The sequence below is a fragment of the Cervus canadensis genome, chromosome 29 (genome assembly GCF_019320065.1).
Source record: "Cervus canadensis isolate Bull #8, Minnesota chromosome 29, ASM1932006v1, whole genome shotgun sequence".
Taxonomy (NCBI): Eukaryota; Metazoa; Chordata; class Mammalia; order Artiodactyla; family Cervidae; genus Cervus; species Cervus canadensis.
The window spans coordinates 39,473,563-39,501,032 of NC_057414.1; the positions used below are offsets into that span (position 1 = coordinate 39,473,563).

Sequence of the window (27,470 nt, forward strand, 5' to 3'; positions counted from 1 at the left end):
CTCCAAGGAATCTTCCTGATCCAGGGATCGAACTCCGATCTCCTGCATTGCAGGAGGATTCTTTATCGTTTGAGCCACCAGGGAAGCCCCAGTAAATGATGATATCAAATAGAAGAGATATCAAATAAAAACAAAAAGAAAGAAAAGGTAGGACAGGATTAAGTGGTCTGGAGTGCAATGTGGTGGGCAGCGGTGGGAGGGAAGGATGCGGGCTGCAACAGTCTAAGGGTGTCAGGGAAGGCAGAGAGTAGGCCCTGCAGATGCTGGGAACATCCAGGCCAAGGGGACAGCCTGAGCAAAGGCCCCAGGTAGGAGTGTGTTTGAGGAACAGCCTGAAGTCCAGCGTGGCTGGAGTGCAGGGGGGAGGAGGAGAGGGTAGGTTGGAAGATGGAGAGAGAAGCTGATGACTCAGACAAGATGGGGACAGCAGAGCATGAGAAATAATGGATTCTGGACTTCTTTGAAGGTAGACTCAACAGGATTTGCTGTTGCAATGAGGAAGGGTTTGAAAGAAAGAGGAGTGAAATGTGACTTCAAGGTTTCCAGGAGGCCGAATGGGCAGGCTGCTGGCGGGGAGGGTACACTGGGTTGAAATGTCCACCTGAAGCGGGGCAGCTGCATGTGTGAGTCTGGAGATCAGAGGAGCAGTCTGGGGTGAAGGTCACTGCTGATCTTTAGAACAGCTCCTATTGGGAGTTGGAGGCAAAAACCTGGCTGAAACGGGTATGAGAGAGACCAGGAGAAGAGGACCTCCTGGGAAAGGCAGCACCTGAGATTTTTGTTGAAGACTTGAAAAATGAGGGAGAGCATGTATTCAAACCCAAATCCTGCACTTTTGTGGTGGGGGGGAAGGCCACACCATGTAGCAGACAGGATTTCCTGACCAGGGATCAAACCTGTGCCCTCTGCAGTGGAAGCACTGAGTCTTAACCACTAGACTGCCAGAGAAGCCCCCCCAATCCTTCACTCTTAACCCTCATACTCTGCTGCAATCAGAGGAAGCAGAAAAGCAGATATATGGAAAGCAGACAGATGGAGACAGGTGGGGGCAGACAGGAGCAAAAGCACAGTAGTGCAGGCATCTCAGGGCGACCTCAGGGTTGGGTCAGAAGCAGGATCCCGGAGGTGGGCCCCAGGCCTGGCGTTTTGGTTTTTTTTTTAAGCCTCCGGGTGATTCTATTGTGCAGCCCAAACGGAGAACCACAGGAGGGGGTGTCCACAGGGCAGAGAAGGCTAGACAGAGAGGGGAAGTCATACCTCATTTTGCAGTTGGGGAAACTGAGACTAAGAGATGAGGTCACTTACCCAGGGTCAGCCCGCAAGTAGCCAATCAGGAACCTGAACCCCCACCTCGTCCCCACCACAAGGAGGAGGGACACCGCCCGGCCCTCTAGCAGATTTCACCACCTGCCCCTGCATGATAACCCCCATTCACTCCTGCAACTCAGAGCCAGTGTGAGACCCTCAGGTGCGGGCACTGCACAGGACCGGAGGGGAAAGGAAAGGCACTTCCAGAAGAATTTTCAACCCAAGGGTTGAAACAAAGCAAAAGGAATGTTTTTTTTTTTTCATTCAAGACCACTAAGGAAGCATTCCAGTCCACCCACACTCAGCCCCATTTAGCCCCCTCGTCAGAAGTTTGCAACGTTGGGGTTTTTTTTCATTAATTTATTTTTTTATTGAAGGATAATTGCTTTACAGAATTTTGCTCTTTTCTGTCAAACCTCAACATGAATCAGTCATAGGTATATGTATACACCCTCCCTTTTAAACCTCCCTCCCACCTCCCTCCCCATCCCATTCCTCCAGGTTGACACAAAGCCCCTGTTTGAGTTTCCCGAGCCACACAGCAAATTCCCGTTGGCTATCTATTTTACATATGGTAGTGTCAGTTTCCATGTTACTCTTTCCATATGTCTTACCCTCTCCTCCCCTCTCCCCAGGTCCATAAGTCTATTCTCTATGTCTGTTCCTCCATTATTGCCCTGTAAATAAATTCTTCAGTACCATTTTTCTAGATTCCATATATATGTGTTAGAATACAATATTTATCTTTCTCTTTCTGACTCACTTCACTCTATATAATAGGTTAGGTTCATCCACCTCACCAGAACTGACTCAAATGCATTCTTTTTTATGGCTGAGTAATATTCCATTGTGTGTATGTACCACAACTTCTTTATCCATTCATCTGTTGATGGACATCTAGGTTGCTTCCATGTTCTAGCTATTGTAAATAGTGCTGCAGTGAACAGTGGGACACATGTGTCTCTTTCAATTTTGGTTTCTTCAGGGCATATGCCTAGGATTGGGATTGCTGGGTTATATGGTGGTTTTATTCCTAGTTTTTTAAGGAATCTCCATACCGTCTTCCATAGTGGCTCTATCAATTTACATTCCCACCAATAGTGCATGAGCATTCCCTTCTCTCCACACTCTCTCCAGCATTTATTGTTTGTAGACTTTTTGATGAGGGCCATTCTGACCAGTGTGAGGTGACATTTCATTATAGTTGTGATTTGCATTTCTCTAATAATGAGTGATGTTGAGCATTTTTCATGTGTTTTTCATGTGTTAGCCATCTGTATGTCTTCTTTGGAGAAATGTCTAAGTCTTTTTCCCACTTTTTGATTGGGTTGTTTGTTTTTCTGGTATTGGGTTGTATGAGCTGTTTGTATATTTTGGAAGTTAATCCTTTATCAGTTGTTTCATTTGCTATTATTTTCTCCCATTCTGAGGGTTGTCTTTTCACCTTGCTTATAATTTCCTTTGCTGTGCAAAAGCTTTTAAGTTAATCAGGTCCCACTTGTTTACTTTTGCTTTTATTTCCATTACTCTAGGAGGTGGGTCATAGAGGATCTTGCTTTGATTTATGTCCCTGAGTGTTCTACCTATGTCTTCCTCTAAGAGTTTTATAGTTTCTGGTCTTACATTTAGGTCTTTAATCCATTTTGAGTTTATCTTTGTGTATGGTGTTAGGAAGTGTTCTAATTTCATTCTTTTACATGTAGCTGTCCAGTTTTCCCAGCACCATTTATTGAAGAGGCTGTCAATATTGGGTTTTTTTTTAAATGAAATATTTCAGGTGTACAAAAAAATACAGAAAGTAGGCTAGTGAGCATGACTGCTGTGTTTAAATCAGGATGCATTTGGTTTTTAGAAACTGCATACTGATTACAGCCGTGGGGCGCCGAAGCCACATAGCCAGGGTTCAAATTCTAGCTGTACTACTTATTAGCTGAGTGGCCTTGGGCATGTTACCTAACTCCCAGCCTCAGCTCCCTCAGCTCTAAGATAAGGGTAATTACAGCACAGGATTCAGGAGACTGTCCTGATGATCACATAAGTTAGTATCTGTGAAGCAAACACTACCTGGTACATAGGGGTCTGCTCAGTCGCTGCAGTAGTGTTTGGCTCTTTGCGACCCCATGGACTGTACCCCGCCAGCCTCCTCTGTCCATGGGATCCTCCAGGCAAGAACACTGGAGTGGGAATTGAAAGAGACACATGTACCCCAATGTTCATCGCAGCACTGTTTACAATAGCTAGGACACGGAAGCAACCTAGATGTCCATCAGCAGACGAATGGATAAGGAAGTTGTGGTACATATTCACAATGGAATATTACTCAGCTATTAAAAAGAATGCATTTCCGGGAATTCCCTGGTGGTCCAGTGGCTAAGACTCTGCGCTCCTGAGACAGGGGGGCTGGGTTCGATCCCTGGTCAGGGAACTAGATCCCACATGCCACAACTAAGACTCTATGCAGCCAAATGAATAAAAATAAATGTTTAAAAAAAAAAAAAAAAAGAATGCATTTGAGTCAGTTCTAATGAGGTGGATGAAACTGGAACTGGAGCCTATTATACAGAGTGATGTAAGTCAGAAAGAAAAACAGCAATACAGTATATTAACGCATATATATGGAATTTAGAAAGACGGTAACAATGACTCCATATGCAAGACAGCAAAAGAGACACAGATATAAAGAACAAACTTTTTGACTCTGTGGGAGAAGGTGAGGGTGGGATGATTTGAGAGAATAGCTTTGAAACATGTATATTATCATATGTGAAACAGATGACCAGTCCAAGTTCGATGCATGAAACAGGGCACTCAAAACCGGTACACTGGGACAACCCTGAGGGATGGGATGGGGAGGGAGGTGGGAGGGGGGTTCCGGATGTACACCCATGACTGATTCATGTCAATGTATGGCAAAAACCACCACAGTATTGTAAAGGAACTAGCCTCCAATTAAAATAAACAAATTAATTTTTTTAAAAAAAGAATACTGGAGTGGGTTGTGATGCCCTTCTCCAGGGGATCTCCTGACTCAGGGTAGAACATGTGTCTCCTGCATTGGCAGGTGGGTTCTTTACCACTAGTGCCACCTGGGAAGCCCTGGCAAATAGGTAGTGTTCTGTAAATGGCAGTTTTTGCTGCCACTGTTCTTGGGGGTGTTTTTATTATTCTTGATTTGGAAGGTTCGCAGACAGCTCCAGGACCAACTGGAGACACTCTGGAGGTTGTGAAACCCAGCCTGAGAGCAAGTTCTCTTTGTTCCCAAATCACATGCTGTGGTGAGTGTGGAAATCCCTCATCTCACCCACTCCATTTCTGATACTCTGGGGAAACCCGCGAGAGGCACGTAATTCAAAACAAAAGCAAAACCCTCAAGTCCGGGGAGGGTGCTAAGAACGGACTTTGCCGGTAGAGTTGGGAGTTTTGATGCAAAGACTTTAGGGAGAAAAGAAGCCCCGGAGGAGCCCACCCTCAATACTGTCTGTCTGAGACTGCGTTTTCAGAAGCAGAACCCAGTCCACCTAAGACTGAGGCCCCTTTGCTCTATTGCTGTGTGACCTTCAGGAATCACTTAACCTCTCTGAGCTTCTCCAGCAGAGTTTGTGTCAGGAATAATGAGATAATGGGAGTGAGAACTCTAAAATCCACTTAACACCTGTTAGAAAGTCCCAAACTCATGCCCCAGGCTTGAGTGGGTGCAGGGAACTGGGTGAAGGGGGAGACCAGACTCCCCAGTTTCAGGCTCAGCAAGAAGGTAGAGGAGGGACTGGGTTGACTCATCACCTCTTCCCTCCCAGCCTCTGGGAGAGGGGCAGTGGCAGCTCCAATCAGGCACCAGTCCAGCCCCAGCAACCCAAAGGTCATGGGCATCCTGGAAAAAGGAGGCAAAACTCATCCACCTTCCCAGGCTCTTGACCCTCCACAAGCCCCAAACCTGTCCCATGTGTTGAACGTCAGCCCACAGGAACCAGGACTTCCCCTGAACTCATCTGGGAACCACCACCGCTGCCACCAGGCACCCCTCGTGGTTTTCACAAGTTACTTGGAATCCTTACAGCAGCCCCGTTTTAACCACCAGAAAACAGCTCAGAGATGGGAAGTAACTTGCCCAAGAGAACTCCTGAGAAGTGGGGCCAGGGGGCTTCCATGCTGGCTCAGCGGTAAAGAATCGCCTGCCAATGCAGGAGACACGGGTTCAATCCCTGATCCGGGAAGATCCTACATGCCATAGAGCTACTAAGCCCGTGCCCCACAGCTGCTGAGCCTGTGTTCTAGAGCCCAGGAGCCTCAACTTCTGAAGCCCGCCTGCCCTAGAGCCGATGCTCTGCAACAAGAAGCAATAAGGAGCGAACTGCAACTGAAGACCAGGCCCCACTCGCCACAACTAGAGAAAAGTCCACGCAGCACCGAAGACCCAGCACAGACAAAACTAAATTCATTAACTAAATTATTTTTGAAAAGAAGTGATGCCAGGATTACACTACAGGTCTTCCTGAACCCAAAGGCCAAGTTCTCTTCGCTGTACCCAGTAATTCACACGAAGCTTCTGACATCGGCTCACCACCCCCACGGTGAGTTTTGCCTCTGCTTCACTGTGTTCTAGGCCTACAAGGCCCTTGACTGTTTGCTAGCAAATTCCTACTCATCCTTCATGTCTCCGCCTCCTCAGCGCCTCCCCCTGACTTCCCAGCAGAGTGTTTATCAGCCACAGCTTGGTGTATCTATAATGATGACTATAATTGTCGGGCTGAGCCCCCAGGAAAGGAGCGATCGGCTTCCCTGCCCCGCCCGCCAGGCACATACAACGTCCTCAGCAGAGGTTTGTGGGCTAGAGGAACGCTCTGCTTCCTGCTCAAGCCCCTCCACGGTGCAGATGAACCCCTGCCCTGCCTGAAGCATCCACTTCTCCCTCCTCCCCTTTGCACCATAACTAGCTCCACAGAGATCTGTCAGGATGTCAGGCAAACCTCGAGGGTTGTGAAGAGGTCCATAAGAGAGTCTCAAGTCAGAGCCCAGAGCAGGCCCATCAATTTCTGCATATCTGCAGGCAGGTATAGAGATGCAGATGTAGAGAACAGACTCGTGGACACAGGAGGGGAAGGCGAGGGTGGGATGAATTGAGAGAGTACCACTGACAGACGTACAGTACCACGTGTAAAATAGAAAGCTGGCAGGAAGCAGTTCTGTAGCGCAGGGAACTCAGCTCAGGGCTCTGTGATAACCTAGAAGGTGGGATGGGAGTGGGGGTGAGAGAGAGGCTCCAGAGGGAGGGGATGTGTGTGTATACTTATAGCGGATTTGTGTTGTTTTACAGCAGAAACCAACACTATAAAGCAATTGTCCTCCAGCTTGAAATAAATTTTTTAAAAAATTTCTGTGTATCTGGAGCCTCAGATGCCCTTTGGATCTTCACTTACCCAGCAGCAGCTGCTCAACAAGCCACGGGTTTAAGGACAGGGTGCATGCAGAAGGGAAGGCAAAGCTCTTGGACCACGCGTCCTAAGCAAATGTATTAATAGAACACAGTGGCACTGACCTGGAGGCCTTGGGCTGGACTAAAGGGCTTGGAGACATGTGGGCCCATATGGTAGATATGCAGCCTCTCCAACCCCGGGAGATCCAGGGAGCTCTATCAGAATAACTACAGTTGTCAAGTCTTAAGAGCCAGGCTTCCCAGGTGGCTCAGTGGCAGAATCCGTCATACAGGAGATGTGGGTTTGATCCCTGGGTTGGGAAGATCCCCTGGAGAAGGGAACAGCAACCCACTCCAGTATTCTTGCCTGGGAAATCCCCTGGACAGAGGAGCCTGGCAGGCTACAGTCCACGCAGTTGCAAAGAGTCGGACACGACAAAGTGCGCGCACACACACACACAAGAGCCAGGCCGTGGCATACACAGAGTGGGAAAGTGCACCCATCCTCCGGTGCAGACAAAGAGGCGAGAGTTGTCCGTAGAGAATTTTAAAACAATAAGACATACCAAGAATCCATCTGCTGTTTATTCTCACCATATGCCAACACTTTTAAACAGTATCAGTGATAATGGTCTAAGTTCTAACTCATGCGATTCCTGCCGAGATTTAATAACATGTATGCGAGCTTTACGTTAGCACACATTCCTGTTCTTTGAAAAGCTTAGTTTTCTATGTGGAAGTCTAATCAGAGAACACCTAGCTATACAGTGAACCTCCAACACACACAGACTCAGCTCCATGTGTCTGCTTCAGCAGGAAGTTCTGAATGGCTCAGAATGGTTCGAGTTCACTTTCAGGACAGTTTGGGCTACCAATCCCTCCCTACATTTTCCTATGTTTAAACAGAAGTCTGTGCTCCCAGCACCAGAAGAAAAGAGATTAAAAGAGAAGTGTTTGAAAGTCTGAATCAATTTCACTGGGAACTAAACTCTCATTCTAAAGCAATGGATTAAATAAATGTCAAAGTTCACCATCATTCAGCCATTTTCTCTGACTTTTGCCAAAGAAGAAAAACTTGGGAGAATTTTACCAAATAAATTAAAAACTTATGATGGATTTTCTGGTGAAGATGTTTTAGTCAAAATGTTTTAAATGTGGATATATTTTAAAGCCTTTGAATGGATAAACAACAAAGTCCTACTGTATAGCACAGGGAACTATAGTTAATATCCTGTGATAAATTATAATGGAAAAAACATTAAAAAGAATATATATGTGTGTATATACATATATATAACTGAATCACTGTGCCGTTCAGCAGAAATTAACATTGTAAATCAACTATATGCCAATAAAATAAATTTTAAAAATAAAAATAAAAAATCAGAAATTCCCTAGCAGTCCAGTGCTTAGGACTCCCTGATCTCACTGCCTAGAGCCTGAGTTCTACCCCTGGTCAGGGAATTAAATCCTGCAAGCTGAATGGCACAGACAAAAAACAAAACAAACAAAAAACCTAGAGATCAACAAACATAAATAAAATTAAAAATAAAAGCCACTAAAATTAATTTTTTAAGATATAGGCAGCATTTCAGTTTCTGGAATTTAATACAAAATGGGATTTTTATGAATCTCTGACAAACCGATTCTAATGTTTAAGGCTTTTCCTATTTGTATATCTGTTGTTTCATATGAGAGAAACTTTCGAAATTAATAAAAGCTGTTCTTCAATCAACTGTGAGCCAAGATATATTGACAAGTCTGCCTCTACTGAGAGCTGCATATGCAAAGAAGATCAGTTTTGTCAAAGTCAAGGACAACTTTTCAGAAAAAGTTCCAAAACAGAAACTGTAATGTTGTCATTATTCATGACTATAACCAACCTAACTATAAGAACAAGTTTTCTTCTAAATTACATTAATGCAACTAAAAACTATTAACCCATTACTTCTATTTTTCTCTATAACATCTACCCTACTTTACAATTTTTAGTTTTTCACTGGCATGATTTCATATACAAAGCTCAACAGAAGCAGCTTTACTGTGTTTACTTTCCGGCCATTACTAATATTTATTTCATGATTATTACTGAAAATAGTGTTGTTAGATAAGGAAGAGGAATGTTTTTAAAAGACCACTCCCAGCATCAAATATGCCAGGTACACCCTAATACCAGGCGCTGCCTTAAGCTCTTTACACGGATTAAACAATAATCATAATCACAACAATGAATTACAGGTGAGCACTTAATATGTCTGCGAAGCACTGTTCTGAGCACTTCAGAAGTATTAAGTCACATAATCGTCACTGTGGGATTGGAAACATGATCAAAGTGCCCCAGCTAGGGAACACGATCGTGAACATTATCCCAGGGGTGTCTTCCTCAAAAGCCAGGCTCGAACCTCTCTGCAGAGGGTCCTGCTAGGTTGAAAGGAAGCATATGCTAAGCCCCTTTATGATTTCTGAACCACATCACAGATCAGAAATTGGGAAAGTGAAAGTTGGTAAACTGCCGGCAGGGCGCCATGAAGTGTCTCAGCCGAGGCCAGAAAAACGCCCCTGTGGTCAAATCCAGGCGGTGGCGGGGAGCGGGGGGTTTGCATCAGGTGCAGCCCCAGACTCTGTGCTCCAGGGGCCCTTCCAGGCGCTCTGCTCTGACTCAGGAAGGCAGACAGGACCTAGGCGGAGCAAGTCTGTCCTCGCTGCCTCCCAGCTCCGGTTGGCCCTGCTCCTGTCTCAGGCAAACAGGACCTACCCACACAAGTACTCACACTAAGACAGCTCTAACCACTGACCGTCTCCCGCCTGAAGCCCACCGGCCAATGGAGGTGTGGCCCGCACATCCTCAAGGACCGGTTCTCTGATGACTCAGACCCGCCCAAACACGGCCCCCACCCCCAGCCCACACCCGCCTGCCTTACTTACAAACGGTGCACGCATCTTCCTGGGTGATGGGGGCCCTCGATTTCAGTCTCGAGTTGACTTGATCAGCTGTGTAAATGCCTGAGGCAGGAGGGAGGGGGAGTCACCGTCAGCAATAAGAAACCGCGTCCCCAAGACCCCAGGGGCCAGTGGCTTCTGGCGGAGGAGATCGTGCCCAGTTGATCTCCAAATTCTCCGGCAACGACCCGCTCACTCAGTTCCAGTTCCTTGCCGGCCCCCTCCTAGCCCCGGCACCTGGCCATGAACCCTCGCAAGGCGGGCAGGAAGGTTCACCTGATACCGGAGAGGCTGGCGGTGCAGCGGCGGGGAGCGCGATCGGTGTCACTTGCCCCGGCGGCCGCGCCCCAGAAAGTCCGCGGCGCCGCGCGCGCGCGCGTGCTCAGCTAAACCGAACTAATTTGTTTACTCCAGTCTCACCCAAGTTCTCCATCCCCCACACAGCCTGGGACACCGGGAGAGCCACCCCAAGCGTCTCACCCTCCTTACGAGCTTGGAAGTACCGCTCCACCCACCTCGCGAACGTGGAAGGCAGTAGCGGTATCCACCAAGAAGGGAACCAGTTAAATGGCCGCAGAGGGCAGGTCAGCGTGAGGTCACTCGGCCACTCCCCGTGTGACTAATTAGAGCCTCGCAGAGCTCCACGCCCCAGGGGGCCTCTGGGGCAGTCAGGCCAGGATGCTTTCCGCTCACCCCGAACCTTCTCCGCACACCCTCCCCTAAGCAGAGGAGCCCCCTGAAACCACCTAGGGGCTCCCCCACCCTCAGTAGTTTAAGATCTCGTATACCTATCTATACATACCGCACTGCAGTGTAATCAATTTGCTCATCCCCTCAAGTGGGCTTATCCTGTAGTTTAAAACTACCGTCAGTCAGTTCAGTTCAGTCGCTCAGTCGTGTCCGACTCTTTGCGACCCCATGAATCGCAGCACGCCAGGCCTCCCTGTCCATCACAAACTCCCGGAGTTTACTCAAACTCATGCCCATCGAGTCGGTGATGCCATCCAGCCATCTCATCCTCTGTCGTCCTCTTCTCCTCCTGCCCCCAATCCCTCCCAGCATCACGGTCTTACACCCCCGTTATCCACGAGTTCTCTATCTGCCCTCTGCTGGGTAAAAAAATAAGGGGAGACAGAATTATGGATAAGCTGAGGTTATTTTAGGGTTTCGGACTTCCGGTTTGGGGCATTCGCTGGGGATGTTGGAACACATCCTCCTAGGATAATGGGGGGTTGTATATTAATTTTTAAAGCCATTTAAAGGCAAGGGCCTAGCAGAAAGTATTTTTTAACTATTGGGTCCCAAGCCATCAGATATCCCCCAAATCTGGCACCAACCTGGCACATGGTAGGCATTTCACGGATGAAGGAATGAATGACCAAACACAAGCCCTTCTTGTGCACCGGGCTGTGGCTCTGCAGGGGTAAAAGCAGTTCCGGTATATCACTATTTCCTGACCCTTCGCTGCTGGCACTGAGCTTGGAATCAGGACCCGTTGGCCAAATCCTGAACCTACAGGGTCAAGAGCACCCTTCCCTCTCTGAGCCTCAGTTTGTTCATCTGCAAACTGGGTGGTGGTGATATTGTACAAGATGTAAGATAATGTATAAAAACATATACGGCTTTGCTGTCAGATAGGCGTCTCAGGTGGCTCAAGTGGTAAAGAATCCACCTGCCGACGCAGATGCAGGAGATATGGGTTCGATACCTGGGTGCCCTGGAGTAGGGAATGGCTACCCACTTCAATATTCTTACCTGGAAAACTCCATGGACAGAGGAGCCTGGTGGGCTATAGTCCATGGGGTTGCAGAGAGTCTGACAGGACTGAGCATGTACACAATGTAACAACAAAAATGCATTCCCCAAAGGGAGAGCAACAGATGAAGCCGGGCATATATATAAAGTGGGAGCCTGATGTCTGGCCTGGGGCAAGTCCTTACTGGGGACCTCTTGGCTGTTGTTAGGAGGAAAAGTACATGCTTATCCACAAACCAGCTTCCCAGCAAGGAGGTCAGAGGCACTGAAATAAACACCAAAGTTTTATGTGCATACTACTCACCCAACAAATCGTATTATGTGTATTGAGCAAGAGATTATCTGTAAGGCCGTCCAAACCCAGAATGGCAAGTTTTGGTTTTGAGGAAACCACACCTATTCCTGCCTCTCCTTAATCTTTGCTTTCAATCAGCCCAGATGTCACTTTTTTTACTTTCTTTTTTCTTTTCCCCCTGTGACTGTGCCAGGAAAAACATCCCTGCTGAGGGGCAGGGATGTCAGAAAGTTTGATTTCACCTTTCACACAGCTCTCAAAGGTGGAGCTCTATAGGGAAGTCCCCAAGAGAAGCTACCACGTGTTGCCACCACCATCATCAGCAAGGCAGTCTGTCCTTAAGCCCCATTCCAAGTCCATCACCATGATGTGAGGGGATGGCCAAGTTCAAAACAGCCAGGATCAAACTGCTATCTGCCTGCGAAGCCTCTTCCGGTCTTTTCTGCAGCCACAGCTATGGAGGCCCATCCTTCTTGTGACAGGTGGAAAATATTAATTTTTCATTACTTGCCATCTCTCCTTTCTCTGCCTGCTGAGGGTTCTCCTCCAGGAGAATCCATTGTTGTGCTGTCTCTGAGGAAGGAGTAACCACGAAACAGGGAGGAAACGGCACAAGGTTACATGCCAAGAGGGCTTCCCTGGTGACTCAGCAATCACAAATCCACTGCAATGCAGATGTGGGTTCAGTCCCTGGGTGGGGAAGATCCCCCAGAAGAGGAAATGGCAACCCACTCCAGTATTCTTGCCTGGGAGACCCCATGGACAGAGGAGCCTGGTGGGGTACAGTCCACAGGGTCACAGAGTCAGACAGGACTTGGCAACTACAGAACAACACGCAGAGCAGACCTAAAAGACCCTGCAGGGATTCTGAGCAGGTGGGGCAGGTATGAGAAGCAAGGGCCAGGGCAAGAGGAGAGCAAGAGAGGGGAGGAAGTGTGGGCAGACAAACTGCATTTAAGGGAGCAGAAGCCACAGAGCATTATGTGACAACATGAAAGCTCTGATGTGAAACAGCAACTCCAAACCAGATCGCTCCTCAGAGGAAAGGTACCCCACCAGCCAAGTGAATAGGCTTTTGATCTGTATCCAGGTCACTCGGGGAAGGCGATGTCAGTACACTGACTGACAGATTGCTTTGACCAGAAAAATCAGGCTTTTAGGAAAGGAAGGTGAAGTGTAACTTCCTCATGAATTGCCTAGGTCTGCAACCCCTCAAACCCTACTGAAGAGGTGAGAATAAACCCCTATTGAGAGGCCCTGCAGAGCTTCCACTAGTAAATGTGCGGCATAACCACCTCTATTTCCCCTTAAAAGCACATTCCCGAGATGTTCCAGGCTCTCTTTCCACTAAATGGCCAGTCTGGGGAACTGACAACTGCAGAGGACGTTCGCTTCTGGCCAGCATTCTCTCATTTGGTGACTTTGCTTGGTTCTGGTGGAGCCACGAGTCACAGTACCCCCCCCATCACCCTGAGTAGGGACACATGTGACCTACGTCTGGCTCTCTATCATGCCCCAGCCCTCAAGGCAGCCAGGGACCCTGGAAAGAGCATATGACCCAAGGCAGACCAGTCAGAATCTTCCTCTAGGATGGAGGTTTGTATGTATATAAAATACACACACACCTTGTAATAGGCAATGGGTCAAAAAGCCTCTCTCCTCTGCGGACAGTCAAGTGGAATGATGTAAGCCTGGAACCGTTTGTTCCTGCCCTCCCCAGCAGCATGGAAGAAATCTACCTGCAAGAGGAAGTGATGCAGCCACTGCAGACAGGAAATAATAGTCCTGTTGACATTTGATTCACGCCAGTGTAACTTCTAGATATCCAGTTACAAGAAAATGCTTCGTTTAAAATATTCTTTTAATTATTAAGCTAATCAACATTGGACTTATCTTTGGCAAACTGTTTAATAGTAATCAAAGGCAAAAGTGTCTATCAATGCACCAAAGAGAAGCATAGTTTGCTTGACCTCTCCTCATCCACACATGACCACTTTCCCCACCCTGCTCCTTTCTGCCCCCCAGCTTACACTGACGGAGGGATCAACACTCCCCACACTCTCCATATTACATTAACTTGTGAGTTTGCCCCTTTCCTACTAAACTGTGAACTCAGTACAACACCCAGCCTGGTATGATCAGGGATGGATGGCTGGCTGATTGGCTACTGACCCCATCCAGTCTATGTTTCAAACTAGGAAAGAAATCTTTTTATTGTAGGGCTGAATGGGGTTTGTAAAGTGATCAGTCAATATTTGAGTTCAAACAACTTCTTCACTGCCTCCAAGGTCGCCAGTGAAAAGGAAAGCTTTCAGTAGAGCTCTATTTACCTCACCCCACTCCCAGAGACGAACCACTTAACCAGTTGGCTCCAGATAGGGCAACTAAATGAAAGTGCTCCAAATTCAAAGGTCCTCACAAGTCCATGTAACTATAAAATCTGTGCTTCATCTTACGCAATACGGTCAACAGCACAGCTTTCTCTGGCATTATGCTAGAGATTAAGATACTAGTGCGGTATTGTTTTGCAGGACAGAGAAAGCTGACTCACTCAAACCACATTACAACTGCCACCTTTGACACCAAGTTTTCATTCGCTTAGAGATCCTATTCACTTTACCAAGCCCAAACCTACTTAACACATCTTCCCATATTAAAGAGAAAGGAAAAACACAAGTAACACGGTGCTGAGATCTTTATTCCATTAAATGACCTTAAAACTAAGAAACAGAAACATGCTTTTAATATACTAATAGCATAATCTAATTCATTGCACTTTTTAAAAAGTATATTAAATTTTAAAGCCATTCAAAAAGTCTAGGAGGAAGAAAGTGCTTTTAACAAATCATTTTTTTAAAGAAAGAGAAATCAGAGAAGAAAATTTGTATATGCTCAAAATTAGTATTAACTCCTTTAAGGCTTAAGTCCATGACAGCATTTATGTATCTAAATTGGAACACTTTGAAAATCAGATGCATCTTCCCCTGGTCATAAGAACACTACATTTATAATCTTAGTTCTGGCATGTGAGACTCCTTTCCCAAGAAGAAAAATTTCTTCTAAAATCTTTCTGCCCTTAGATTAATCTTGAAAGCCCCTGGTAAGGGGTACTCTGTCACTAATCTTCAAATTTATGATCCTCTCTGTCCTTTTTGTTCATTTTTACTTATGGCTTATGGTTTTCTGTGCATGAAAAGATTCAGAGGTTCAAGTCACAGTGCTAAATTTTTGCTTTTTCAAAGAAAAACAACTTTCAAACTAGTTTTTTTAATCCTAAGTATACCTGTTTGTAAATAGGATACTTGTACATTCATTTTTCAGAGAAGGCACTAGGACTTTCTAATTTAGAGAAACATTTTCATAGAGCTTGGGTAATCCTCTGGACTAAATGCATCCTTGTTACTCCTAACACTGAACTCTCGGTGACTGTATCTGGCAGGAGACCACCTATTCTGAAGCTCAGGCGAAAGGTGTCCACTTGCCTTCAGGCAGCACCGAATTGCACTTCCTTCCCATCCCTCAGATCACTCTCTCCCACTGTGGTCTCTGAACCACCTGTGATGCTATTTTTAAAAGTGGTGATTCCAGGGCCACAACCCAGACCCAGATCCACTGGGGCAATCCCTGGGTACAAAGCTAGCAATTCGAATTTTTTTAAACATGCCTCCCAGGGCTGTTTTATGCAGGTCAAGATAGAAGAGAGCCACCATTCAAAACACAGTTACAACATGACTTCACAGAAGGAAAACTATTCAACTGCAAATAGTCTCTTACAAGTGGGCTTCAGAATGTCATTTTAAAACACCACCTACACAAATAGTTGGTATGTTAGTAACTGAAGTTTTTCTTCACTATGCCCCTATTCCTTGACTAAAATTTTGATGGATCTAAACATTAAGCCAAATGATGTAACCTGTGTTGGCTACCTTAGATGGCAGCCATCCTAAATAATCCTAAATTACATTTCAATAGTTTCATGGGGGAAAAAAATAGCTCTATTAAGATATCCATATAAGTTACATTATTTTGTTTAAAAAACCAGGGAAAAATAAAACTGTTTTTTAATCACTTTTGCCTGGACTTAAATCAACTACGTAATTTTTCTGTAACTCATAATACTTATCCAAGACACCATTTTCATAAGCCAGGTGGAACGCTGGGTATAACCTGTTAAATGCACTGCCAGTACACGGCAGTTTGTCTGTTTGTTCACCTAAAGCATTTTACTTCACGAAAGAGAAAAAAAGGAAAGACCAGGTAAAACAAAAACAATACTCATAAGCAACTCTACCAAATGTGAAAATACAGAGACCTCCATGAGACAGCTTTCTTGGTATACTGCTAAAATAAGGTATGACTCTGAGGCTATTTCATCATCTTACATGATAGTTTACCCTCATTTTGTCTACACACCAATCTAGAAAGAGTCCTCAATGAAAGACTGAGATTTTGATTCTATTATTTTTATTTGGAAGCTAACTGGAAATATTAAAAAAAAAAAAAAAAAAAACTTAACATTTAACTTCTCCTACAATGAATTCTTTTCATAGAAAATTCTGAAACCTTTTATATGTTAGTAGGGAATGTGCCCCATATACTCTTAGGAATGTGCAAACTGAAAATGCTTGCTTGCGTGGAAAGGCAGGAGTGCCAGAGAAACACATAGCCGGCAAACCTCACCGTCCTAAGTGCCGTCCCTGACCCACAAACCAACAGCTGAGGCGGGTAAGAAGAGAGAGGCATTCTCTTCAACCTGGTCGTAAACCTCCCCAGGACTGCTTACAGCCAGCAATGAGAACGCACCTTTCATTGGAAAAGTTGATATAATAAAGTCATCAACTCTCAAAAAAAAAAAAAATAACAGAGAGGGCAAAGGAAAACTCATAAAAGTCCTCACTGAGAAAACTATAAACAATTTCCAGAGGCAGAATAAGACCAAAAAAAAAAAAAAAGGTTTCCCCAGGGCAATTAAACAAAGTTATTCTTTTATGATCAAAACAGAAATTCGGTGAATTTAAACAGTAACTAAATTCTAAGGTTTCACTAAATCATACATGATTGCATGTTTTTTATTTTTTAAAAATCTAGTATTTTAGTATTGAAATAAGTTTTAAACACAGCATCCTTTTCTCACCATTAAAAGTAGGATAATTCTAGACAACTCTTCTGAAATCTATAAACATGCTTATACAGTGCATTAAAAGCTAAGTATGTCAACATCTGTAAGGCCTTTAGCAAATAAGTATCAATCTTCAGGAAGATGACAGGCCACTTGAAAATGCACCAAAATTTCAAAACTAAGGTTTTAATTTAATAAAGCTAAGTATTACTGATATGCAAGTAAACAGTTTTTAGAACAAGTTGGAATTTTTCTAAAATTTAACCATGATTGAATCAAATAGCAAGAACTTCGGAGCAAGATGGTATGTAAATATGAAAAATACATTAAACACTTAGAATTAATTCAAAACTTACAAAAATACTTGAGTGGTAAAGTGTTAAAATAGTCAAGAGAAATACTCTTTGATAAAAAGATGACAGACTAGAAAATACTTTTTTCCACCATCCATTCATACTTCACCTATATAGAACTTACACTCGGAATCTGCCTAAAATTCCCTACCTCCCTCCCACAACAAAAAAATTATCTTAAGAATTAAGGCTCATATACCTGAATGCTTATATAAATACTCGCAGGCAAGCTGTATGAAGTTTTAAAATCCAAAACAATTCACCATGATAAACAAAGGAAAAGGCAACTGATAGACAAAAATTTTTATCATACAATCAAGGTAAATAAAGAATTTAGATACTTTCTAGATATTATACATCCATACTTGGGTGGGACTTGGTCCTTACTAAGCCAAAGATACTTTAAAGCTACCAGACTAGCCACATATAAAATTAAATAAAGGATGATTCACTAAATAAAACTGACAGTTTTAGCTTCATTATTAAAAATATCAGACCATGAATAGGAGACTGCAAATAAACATTGTGGATAAAGACCTGATGTACTGCTAAGCCACATGAAACAGGACATCAATTAAAGGCAGAATGTTTGGTAAAAATCCTTCCTCTAGTCCTTGATAAAGTTCTGTTCTCATGAATGACAGCTGTGAGTTACGTACAATACACATATGTATAGACAGAAACCTACAATCAGCGAGTCTGACCAAGGCACAAGTTCAGATGACTTATCAGAGGTCACATGGTTCATTTAAACTCAAGTTTTTTCCTTAAAGTATTCAACTCATTCCTTATAATATAAGCAGCTCTGGTTTTTCAAGGCATGTTTGCCTCTTTTCTAGAAAGAAGCTACAGGAATGAATGAAGGAAAAAAAACAACAACAAAAAAAAAAAACAGAATATGTTCTAACAAAACTGCCAGCCTGTCAAGAAACAGACCTTAAATTTCAGTGTATGGTAGATTTAAATACAATTTTTCCATATTATGTGGCAAACACAATTCTCTAATATCATAAGATTTAAAAACTGTAATAGCATCATTTTTAATGTCTTTAGTTTTGAAGCTTTTGCCAAGTTTTGTAAACTTTTAAAAAAGGAATCCTTCTCAAAAGAATACGGTACAAACTGACAATTCACCTCAAAACAGCATCTTTCATGTGAGTGTCCTCAATTTCCTCCCGATCAAGTCCTCGAAAGCATGGGTTCAATCTTAAAAGGCACTAAGCGGCACATAAAGGACTGAAAATCGCATTTCCATTGTTCTTTTAGCTTTTTCCCCCATAAAGTGCACAAAGCAGAGAGTAATAAGAAAACAGACTCAAGCTTGGATCTACACCAGCAAGGAAAAGAAATGCTTCCAAGAGAAATGGAAGTGTGTTTAACAATTTGAAACCACAGGAAAGGTCTGTTCATTTATTAGTGCCGTGTTTCAGCTCTTCCCAGATGGTCCCGGGTCTGCTTTCCTGGAGACCTGGGCCTGTGGCCGTCGCAGAAGCCCAGAAATCAGAGGGAGCTAGAAGGGTTCTTGTCTGATCCTCTCGTTAGGATGCTACTGAGCTTTTTTATCCGAGGGTGGTCTCCCAGCAACTGCATCCCTTACAGCAGCCTGAGTGGAATTACCGATGTGAGAAGTGGCCTGCAAAAGTCCATTTATTCAACATGTCAGTTAATAAAATTACAGCGCAGTGTCAAAAGAGCAAGCCATTACAGACAAACTTTCAAAAATCTCTGTCTACACTGAGACTGAAAATTAGGGAATGAAAATGCAGGGGTCAGGGAGCCTGTGGCAGCTGCTAATGCCCAGAAAGTAGGTCAGCTGAACCTTTAGTGGGTGGGCAGCTCGCCAGCATTCACCACAAGCTTCTAACTCAACTAATCTGTTCCTGCTACTCAGAAAAACAAAGCAGTCTCAAATCTGTAAACCTGGAGATCACGTAATATCAAAAGCCACTGATTTGATGAACTGATGGAAGTGAAAGAGATGCCATCCACTGGCAGATCTCAAAACAGAACATTTTGCTAAATTCATATTTTTCAAAGCTCATGACTTTCAGTGAAGCAAACTAACCTTGGATGTGGGAGATAATCACACAGGAATTATATCTGATGAACATGTATTTAAAAGTTTCCCGTGAAGAATACAATGTATGTTAAGTTGGAAAGTTTTCTGCATTAATGAGCAGGTTTTAGGCATGGAAACAAAATATTAGGAATAAACATTAATATCCTAAAGAACAATAATAAAACATAAGGCCTATAAAAAAAAAGAAAAAAAAGGCATGTCTCTCATGCCTTCTATCACTATTGAACTCTTCCAAATCGAGATATTTTACAATAGAAGCATGGATATCTATCTGTTACCAACCGTCAGCCTCCTGGGTTGGCACCACTTACCTGCTCTAACACATACGCTGCACCGGAATCAATAGCACCACCCAGCTCACGATACTGACCAGAGTACCTGATGTACCCCCAGGTGAGAAGCGCTATTAACAGCAGTCCAACCATACAGTTGAACAGCTGGGCCACCACCTCAAGACCAATAAAGCCAGTGAGGCCGGAGGCGATGTATAGAGCCACGATGCCCGTGAAGAGCACTGCGGGGGTTCGGAACGTGCTAAAGACATTCTTGCTACTGTTGTGCTTGCAGAAGTTCTCATAGAGTTCCTTGATCTCCTCCTCCAGCTCCTGCTGGTAACGAAGGCTAAAATCCTTCCCGCCCATCTTTTTTGTCTTCTTAAAATGGTCCAGAGCAAGCTGTTTGAATTCGCAGTGCTTCTCCTCTAGAATGTCTGGAGACAAATACGGTTTGTCTCCCCCACAAACCTGACAAGAATAAAGACAGAACACGATAAAGAATCCTTCAGAAACAAGTGCCAAATAAAACAAGTGAAAACGCTGAAAAGCTTAGAAAATTTTAAGATACTAGAAATGAACTTTAAAATGATGACTAAGATCAATAAAAGTCTGGGTTCAATTCTTCTGAAAAGCACACTTAGTAACCAGGGTGATATTGATCAGTGAGAGCAGTGACACTGTAAGGAAGTCTTGCTTAGAAAGGGTCATAATTAAAAGGCCCCAATAACCAGGATAACCTGAATGTTGCCTCATCATCATAAGAAACACTAAGCAGGATCAAGCTGGGGCATCTGAAGTTAAAAATATTGCCCAGGTTAGATATTTCAGAGTTAAGACTTATGTCCAACATACCTCTTCCATGTTGTTGTAATAAACGTCCTTGGCAGAGGCTGCAGCTGCTAAATTGTTGGCTTCAGCAGTGGCCTTTTAAGAAAGAAAACCACAAACTATAAATTCTTTCTCTTTTAATATTCTTCCACAAATAACCAAACAGAAGTTTTGTTTCATTCCATTCCCCATTCTTCCTTCTTTATGATTCTTCTGTTATTTTTCAGGTTTCCACACAGTCCAACTGATTAAATAAAATACACCTTTTCTGCCAGATTTTCTGCCAAAAAATGTTCTCATACATAAGAATCTTTGTCATAAAACTAAACCTCTGAAAATAGTTCCTTTGCTTCAATTTTGTATGTTAAGAAATAGATGTAACTCAGAAGAAAAAAAATTTATCTTTACAATACCAATCCCACATGCTAACTCCCTTTGTGAAAATGTTTGTCTACTAAAGAAATAAACATTTGGCAATAAACAACCTTATCTTCAGCACGTGCAAGTCAGAAATCATATGTATTCACAAAATGACATCTTGAAAACATCAAAATGTTGATAATAAAACTTGCTGAAAACGAAAAACCTGATTAGTAAATAGATAAGTCAGGACATGTTTTATGAAAATAGACAACAAACAGGCAATAGGAGAACGATCTGTCTAACAGAATGGGGTATGTTTAACCTGGGTACACTTGTGGGGAAGCTGTTCTGTTCTAACTCCACCACCAGGAATACAGACAAGAAGATCAGAAGGCAGTCACACTGCTGCAAACATGCTAGACGTGAACAGACCTCAGCGTGATGAAAAGGGGGGCCTCCCCTGCTGGCTCCGTGGTAAACAATCTGTCTGCCAATATAAGGACACAGGTTCAATCCCTGGTCCAGGAAGATTCTACACACCACGAGGCAACTAAGCCTGTGTGCTACAACTACTGAGCCCATGCTCTCGAGCCTGTGAGCCACAACTACTGAAGCCCGCGCGCCCCAGAGCCCAGGCTCTGCAACAAGAGAAGCCACTGCGGTAAGAAGCCCAATGCCCTGCAACAAAGAGTAGCTCCCCCTCCAGAAAGCCAGCAGCTACAAAGACCCAGCACAGCCAAAAATAAATAAAAGTTTTTTAAAAAAAAGAAAAGGGAAACTACCAGGACTGTCAAAGAACTGCTTACCTGAAGCATGGATTTGGGGTGAGGCAGATCTTCTCCTTGGTAAATTTTAATATATGCCTTAGAATATAAACATAAGGACAATTATGAAAAACGCCATTTGTCATATTTAACTGCAGCTTACTTTTCAGAAACAGTGACCATACAACTGCATTTCCTAAAGACCTAGATCCACACCCAGGAGTTAGCAAAAACACAGCACACCTTTGAATGCATGTTAGCATTTTTTTAGTTAACTAAAAATGTTCTCAAAGCAGCACACGCCTACCAAGGCGATGGCTCCCGCCAGACTCCCCATGCACGCTGGCCTCACCACTGCCTGTGGGCAGAGTGACCGTCCGCCGTGAGGTAGTCGTGTCACATCTAGGTGCTGTCTCCTACTCACAGCAACTTCCTAACCACCTCCTCTCCACACCATCTTCCTTGAGGAACAGTCTTCCTTTAGCCACAGTAATCACTCCTCTAAGAGAGCGCAGAGAACATCCATTTGGTGCCTAGACCAATACTGCCACCCAGTGGCCCACTCCTGGAAGGACACTGGAGTCTGAAAAGGCTTTTCCTTCCAACTCCCCAAGCTTTAAAATACCTGAACCGAGTTCTTAACCTGTATCAGCTTCACCAAAAGTCAAATATTTTAATAATGAAAACCCCATATTTACCTTAAAATACTCCAGCAGTCCCCGACAGGTGACTTTTGAGCCATTGATCTCCTTTTCCATTAAGTTGGCTGGGTTTAATACATACAGTATCAATGTCTGTAACTGCTCTTTGAATTCACTGGCAATGTCTGTTCGCAGGACCAAGAAAAAGGAAACAATAAGCCAAACAGATTTATTCAACCAAGGGGAGCATAAAGCACAATCTTCAGTCTATCTGGTTGTTCTAACATCTGCTAGCTGAAAGAGAGGGGCAGGGGTCCCAGACTGTGAGCCTGACCCTTTCCGTTGCTGACGGGTCTCTGTTCTCATGTATCTGTACGGTCTCCTTCCTTTCCGCAGTATTAAGTCCTCTCTAGTCCGTAACAGCGCAGAAGGCAATGGCACCCCACTCCAGTACTCTTGCCTGGAAAATCCCATGGACGGAGGAGCCTGGTGGGCTGCAGTCCATGGGATCACTAAGAGTCAGACACGACTGAACGACGTCACTTTCACTTTTCACTTTCATGCATTGGAGAAGGAAATGGCAACCCACTCCAGTGTTCTTGCCTGGAGAATCCCAGGGACGGGGGAGCCTGGTGGGCTTTCATCTATGGGGTCGCACAGAGTCAGACACGCCTGAAGCGACTTAGCAGCAGCAGCAGCATTCATAACAGAATATGCAGAATATCGCTACCCTGGTTTTCACTCTGAGAGATTCATGTCTACTCCCTACATGTCCAAGAAATTTTACTTTTTATTTTACGGGACTTCCCTGGCAGTTCAGTGGTAAGGACTCTGCCTTCCAATCAGGAGGTGGGGGTTCAATCCCTGGTTGGGGAACTAAGATCCCACATGCCTTGTGGCCAAAAAGTCAAAACATAAAACAGAAGTAGTGTTGTAACAAATTCAATAAAGACTTCAAAAATGGTCCACATCAAAAAAAAAAAAAAAAAATCTTTAAAAAAAAAAAAAGAATTTCATTAATGTATCTTCAGGAAAATCCTTATCAACCCTTCAGGTTCTCCCAGACCAGGCCTTTGCCACACCCTCACTCTCCCCCTTAAAAGCATTATAAATCACTATTTATCCATTTGCTTTACTTTTGTTCATTTTTTTAACATTAAAGGAAGTAGAAGCACCTGAACCTCATGATATTTAATTTCTATTATCTCCTCAAAGAGGTTCTCTGGGCCACCCCAAAGGGAAAAGACTACTATTTCAGAAAACATGACAGCTTCTTTCCAGCTTCTGTAGTGTTCCCACAGAAGGTTCAGGAAGCTGTTAAACAGAGCTCTCTCCTCAAAGTGAGAACTAGCTGGCCCAAGTACGAAAATGCGAGGAATCTGATTTATATGATCCAGCATCTTCGTAATTCAAGTTATTGAATTCAATTAATTCAAACTATCAGCTAAAAATAAAGTAGACAGGAACCCACATAAAGGTAGGAACTCCTTAACACTGCATAACCCGAATTTACAAAATGGAGACAGTCTTATGTATTCATTTAACAGATTTTGACCACCTTTTTGTGGCAGGCATTGTTGTAAGAGTTGGGGATAGAGCAGTGAATAAAACAAAAGTGGTTTACTAAATTTTTTCCAGCTACAAGGATCACCATAAAAATCTCCACAGAAAAACTTCAGGTTATTTTATTTCTAAAGATTATAGGGTCTTCTAAGAGTAATTACTAGGTATGTGAGAAAAATATAAATTGCTGGAAAATATTCAAAACTATTAAAAAATGTAACAACCATCCATAAAACCCACCATCAGACAATCAAAATTAACATGTAAAATACTCTCCCCTTCCTTTTTAAGGCTCTTATATCTTGCTAAACTGCTTTTGTAGAAGATTGTACCAACTTATATCCTTATCACCAACATATGAGGCGGCTTGTTCATTACTATGAACACACGAGATTTTTATTGTTTTTAAAACCTTTGCTGACTTGATTGGTGAAAAATCGTATCTTGCAGCTTCTGCTTCTGACAGTACTAAACATCAGAGAATCGGACGGGATCTTCTTCCTAACAAGATCCTGCAAAAGATATTCTATTCCAATGTAGACTTGGAAGTCTACAAAGTTTACAGAGAGCTGCAAGGGGCTGAGTAGGTGGGGAGTGAGCTGAAACCAGAGCACTGAGCTAAGTACGTGTGAAGCTGTGGCTCGTTTGAGGCTATTCACTATAATGGGGTAACAAACTTTCCGCAAAAATAATTCCTGAATTAAGTTGGATCCTGAAACGGGACTGCAATCGTCCTGGGTTGGTAAGCCCCTAGCTCCCTGAAGAAGCAAACACAGATCAAATCTCCTCTGGAGGAAAAAAAAGATCTGAGTAAGATACCAGAGAACAGCACAGAGAGATCGGATGATGCAAAATAAGGAAGAAAACTAAGATATGGAAGACAGAATACAAGGTTCACAACAGACATACAGAATCTTGACATTGCAGAGAAAGAACACCCAATCGAAAACTAGACAAGAAGAATTTCAGAGGAAATGAAACATGAATGGAAATAAATACATGAAAAGATATTCAACCCCATTAGTAATCAGAGAAATGCAATTTAAGATCACAATGAGATACTATTTTATAATCACTGATTTAACAAAACTAAGATGGCTGTTAATACCAAGTGTTGCCAAGGATATGGACCAATGGGAATTTTTATAACACTAATGAAGGAGTGTAAATTGGAATAAGAACTTTGGAAAACAATCTGGCATTACCTAAGGTGAAGATACATATATTTCAATTATCCATCAATCCCACTTTTAAGCACATAACCTGGGAAACTCCCATATATCCACACCCACAAGAAGGTTAATAGCAGTGCTACTCATAATAGCAAAAAAACTGGAGAAGCCCAAACTGCCACTGAGAATACACTGTTATACCCACAGGAGGCACGGTTACCCTACAGCGAGACTGAATGGGTCACAATCACACGCAATAATACGGGCAGCCTTAAAACAAAGCACACATAGACGGCAATGACAACTCCATACGCAGGACAGCAACAGAGACACAGGTGTGGGGAAGAGACTGTTGGACTCTGCGGGAGAAGATGAGGGCGGGATTTGAGAGAATAGAACTGAAACATGTATATTACCATATGTAAAATAGAGGACCAGTGCCAACTTCAATGCACGAAGCAGGGCACCCAAAGTTGGTGCTCTGGCACAACCCAGAGGGATGGGGTGGGGAGGGAGGTGGGAAGGGGGTTCAGGAGGGGGACACATGTACACCCGTGATTGATTCATGTTGATGTACGGCAAAAACCACCAATTAGCCTCCAATTAAAATAGATAAATTAATTTAAAAGAAAACAAAAATAAAAAAAAATAAAGCTCACAGTGAAAATGCAAATTGGCCACATACTATATTTTTATAAAGTTAAAAAAAAAAAATTGAAGAAACTTAGCAAAAGACTGTTAAGTGAATCAAACACAAGGGATTCCCTGGTGGCTCAGATGGTAAAGAATCTACCTGCGATGCGGGAGACCTGGGTTTGATCCCTGGGTTGGGAAGATGCCCTGGAGAAGGGAGCAGCTACCCACTCCAATATTCTGGCCTGGAGAATTCCATGGATAGAGGGCCAGGTGGACTATAGTCCATGGGGTCCCAAAGGATCGGACACGACTGAGCGACTTTCACTTCACTTCACTTCACATACAGGTAATAACTTTTTAAATTCAAGGACAGAATAAGCAAAATTTAGAATAGTAGTTATTTCTGTGGCGAGGCAGGGGGAAGGAAAGAAGCATACAAATACAGAAAATAGCACTGATAATGTTCTTAATAAGAGACTGGAAAACTACAGCCCTTGGGCCAAATATGATAGCTAACTACATTTATAAATAAAGTTTTATTGAAATATAACCATGTACATTCATTAGTACAATTGTCTATGGCTGCTTTCTTGCTACAAAGCAGAGCTAAGTAATTGTATGGCCCACAAAGTCTAAAATATTCACTGTTTACTCCATTACAGAAAGTGTGCCAATTCTAGTTCCAGATATTAATAGTAAGTTGGGTAGTGGGTTGATGATATTCATTACATTTCATACCTTACATATATACATTATGTGTATTCTTTCTTATATGTAATACTGATGCATTCTTTTGGATATCAAACAGCATATTTAAAAATTTAATGGTAGATCATTCTTCTAATTTGCTTTTATTTATTTTATTACTTGTTAGGCCAAACTCTCTCCCCTATTTGTTCATCAGCTGACTACCTTTTCAGTGAACTTTTAGGGCTTTTATCTTAGTCACTCTTCAGCAAGTAAACAGATATATTGTTCTTTATGTGTACTATGGTAACTGAAATTTTTTTCCATTTTGTTTGCCTTTTTATAAACATGCATAAGATTATTATGTATTCAAAAGTATAGCACTTTTTCTTGATAATTTCTTTTATTCCTTCTAATTTTAAAGAGTCCTTCCCCAATTCCAGAGGTCAAATAAAATTAATTTTTCCCCATGCTTTCAATTTTATAATTAGAGTTTACTTATGGCTCATAAATTGAAATCTGCATGAGATTCTTTTTTTTCTAAATAGTAACATATACTTCTAATCACTGATTTCTACACCATCTTAAATAATCAATCATAAGATCTCTTGACATCAAAAACTGTTTATTTCTTAATGAGCTACCTAAATAAACAGATACCGATCTCCATCTAAATACCCTTAATTCCATAGTCTTCTCAGGATGGCACCAAAATATGGCCCTATACCAACTTTAAAAAGGGGCTGATCCCTACATTTAACATTTGATAAAGGTGACATTTCAACCAGTGAGGACAAGTTGGACTCTTCGACAGTGTTGAGACGCTTAAGTAGTCATTCGGAAAATAAGCTGGATCCAAACTGGATCATTGGGAAAGACCCTGACCCTGGGAAAGATTGACGGCAGGAGGAGAAGGAGACGACAGAGGAGGACATGGTTGGATGGCATCACCGACTCAATGGACGTGAGTTTGAGCTCTGGGGGTTGGTGATAGACAGGGAAGGCTGGAATGCTGCAGTCCCTAGGGTCGACACGACTGAGTGACTGACTGAATTGAACTGAAACTGGATTATAAATTATAATGTGAAAAAATGGGACCTCAAAATTTCAAGAAAGAAAAAGTGAGACAAATTCTTTAAAACCCTGAAGTGAAAAACACATAGTGTACATATTAATAATATGCTATCCTATGTATATTTATATTTGTTTTGCATATACTAAAGAAACTCTAGAAGCCTACAAAAATGGAATAGACTTTTCACTGAATACATTTTAACCCTT

At 43.0% G+C, this 27,470-nt stretch overlaps 2 protein-coding genes across 5 annotated transcripts in view; both read right to left on the reverse strand.

The window, feature by feature from the left end:
• Positions 1-10,258, reverse strand: part of LOC122431107 (phospholipase A and acyltransferase 3) — a 31,347-nt gene extending 21,089 nt beyond the window's left edge. Inside the window, exons 1-2 of one of the 4 annotated variants that reach the window (XM_043452185.1) lie at positions 10,148-10,258; positions 9,644-9,721 (exon numbers count right to left, since the gene is read on the reverse strand). In XM_043452185.1, coding sequence (XP_043308120.1) covers positions 9,644-9,658 — 15 coding nt within the window. In that variant the 5' untranslated portion in view covers positions 9,659-9,721; positions 10,148-10,258. Of the gene's footprint in view, positions 1-9,643; positions 9,722-9,854; positions 9,906-9,934; positions 10,123-10,147 lie in introns of those variants that run through there. The other 3 variants (XM_043452184.1, XM_043452186.1, XM_043452187.1) reach the window with 3 other exon arrangements.
• A 4,130-nt stretch (positions 10,259-14,388) lies between these two features.
• ATL3 (atlastin GTPase 3) overlaps positions 14,389-27,470 on the reverse strand; it is a 41,490-nt gene continuing 28,408 nt past the window's right edge. The window contains exons 9-13 of the mRNA XM_043451598.1: positions 22,189-22,316; positions 21,533-21,589; positions 20,388-20,459; positions 19,572-20,003; positions 14,389-18,813 (exon numbers count right to left, since the gene is read on the reverse strand). Of these exons, the coding sequence (XP_043307533.1) occupies positions 18,727-18,813; positions 19,572-20,003; positions 20,388-20,459; positions 21,533-21,589; positions 22,189-22,316 (776 nt within the window). The 3' untranslated portion in view covers positions 14,389-18,726. The remainder of the gene's footprint in view (positions 18,814-19,571; positions 20,004-20,387; positions 20,460-21,532; positions 21,590-22,188; positions 22,317-27,470) is intronic.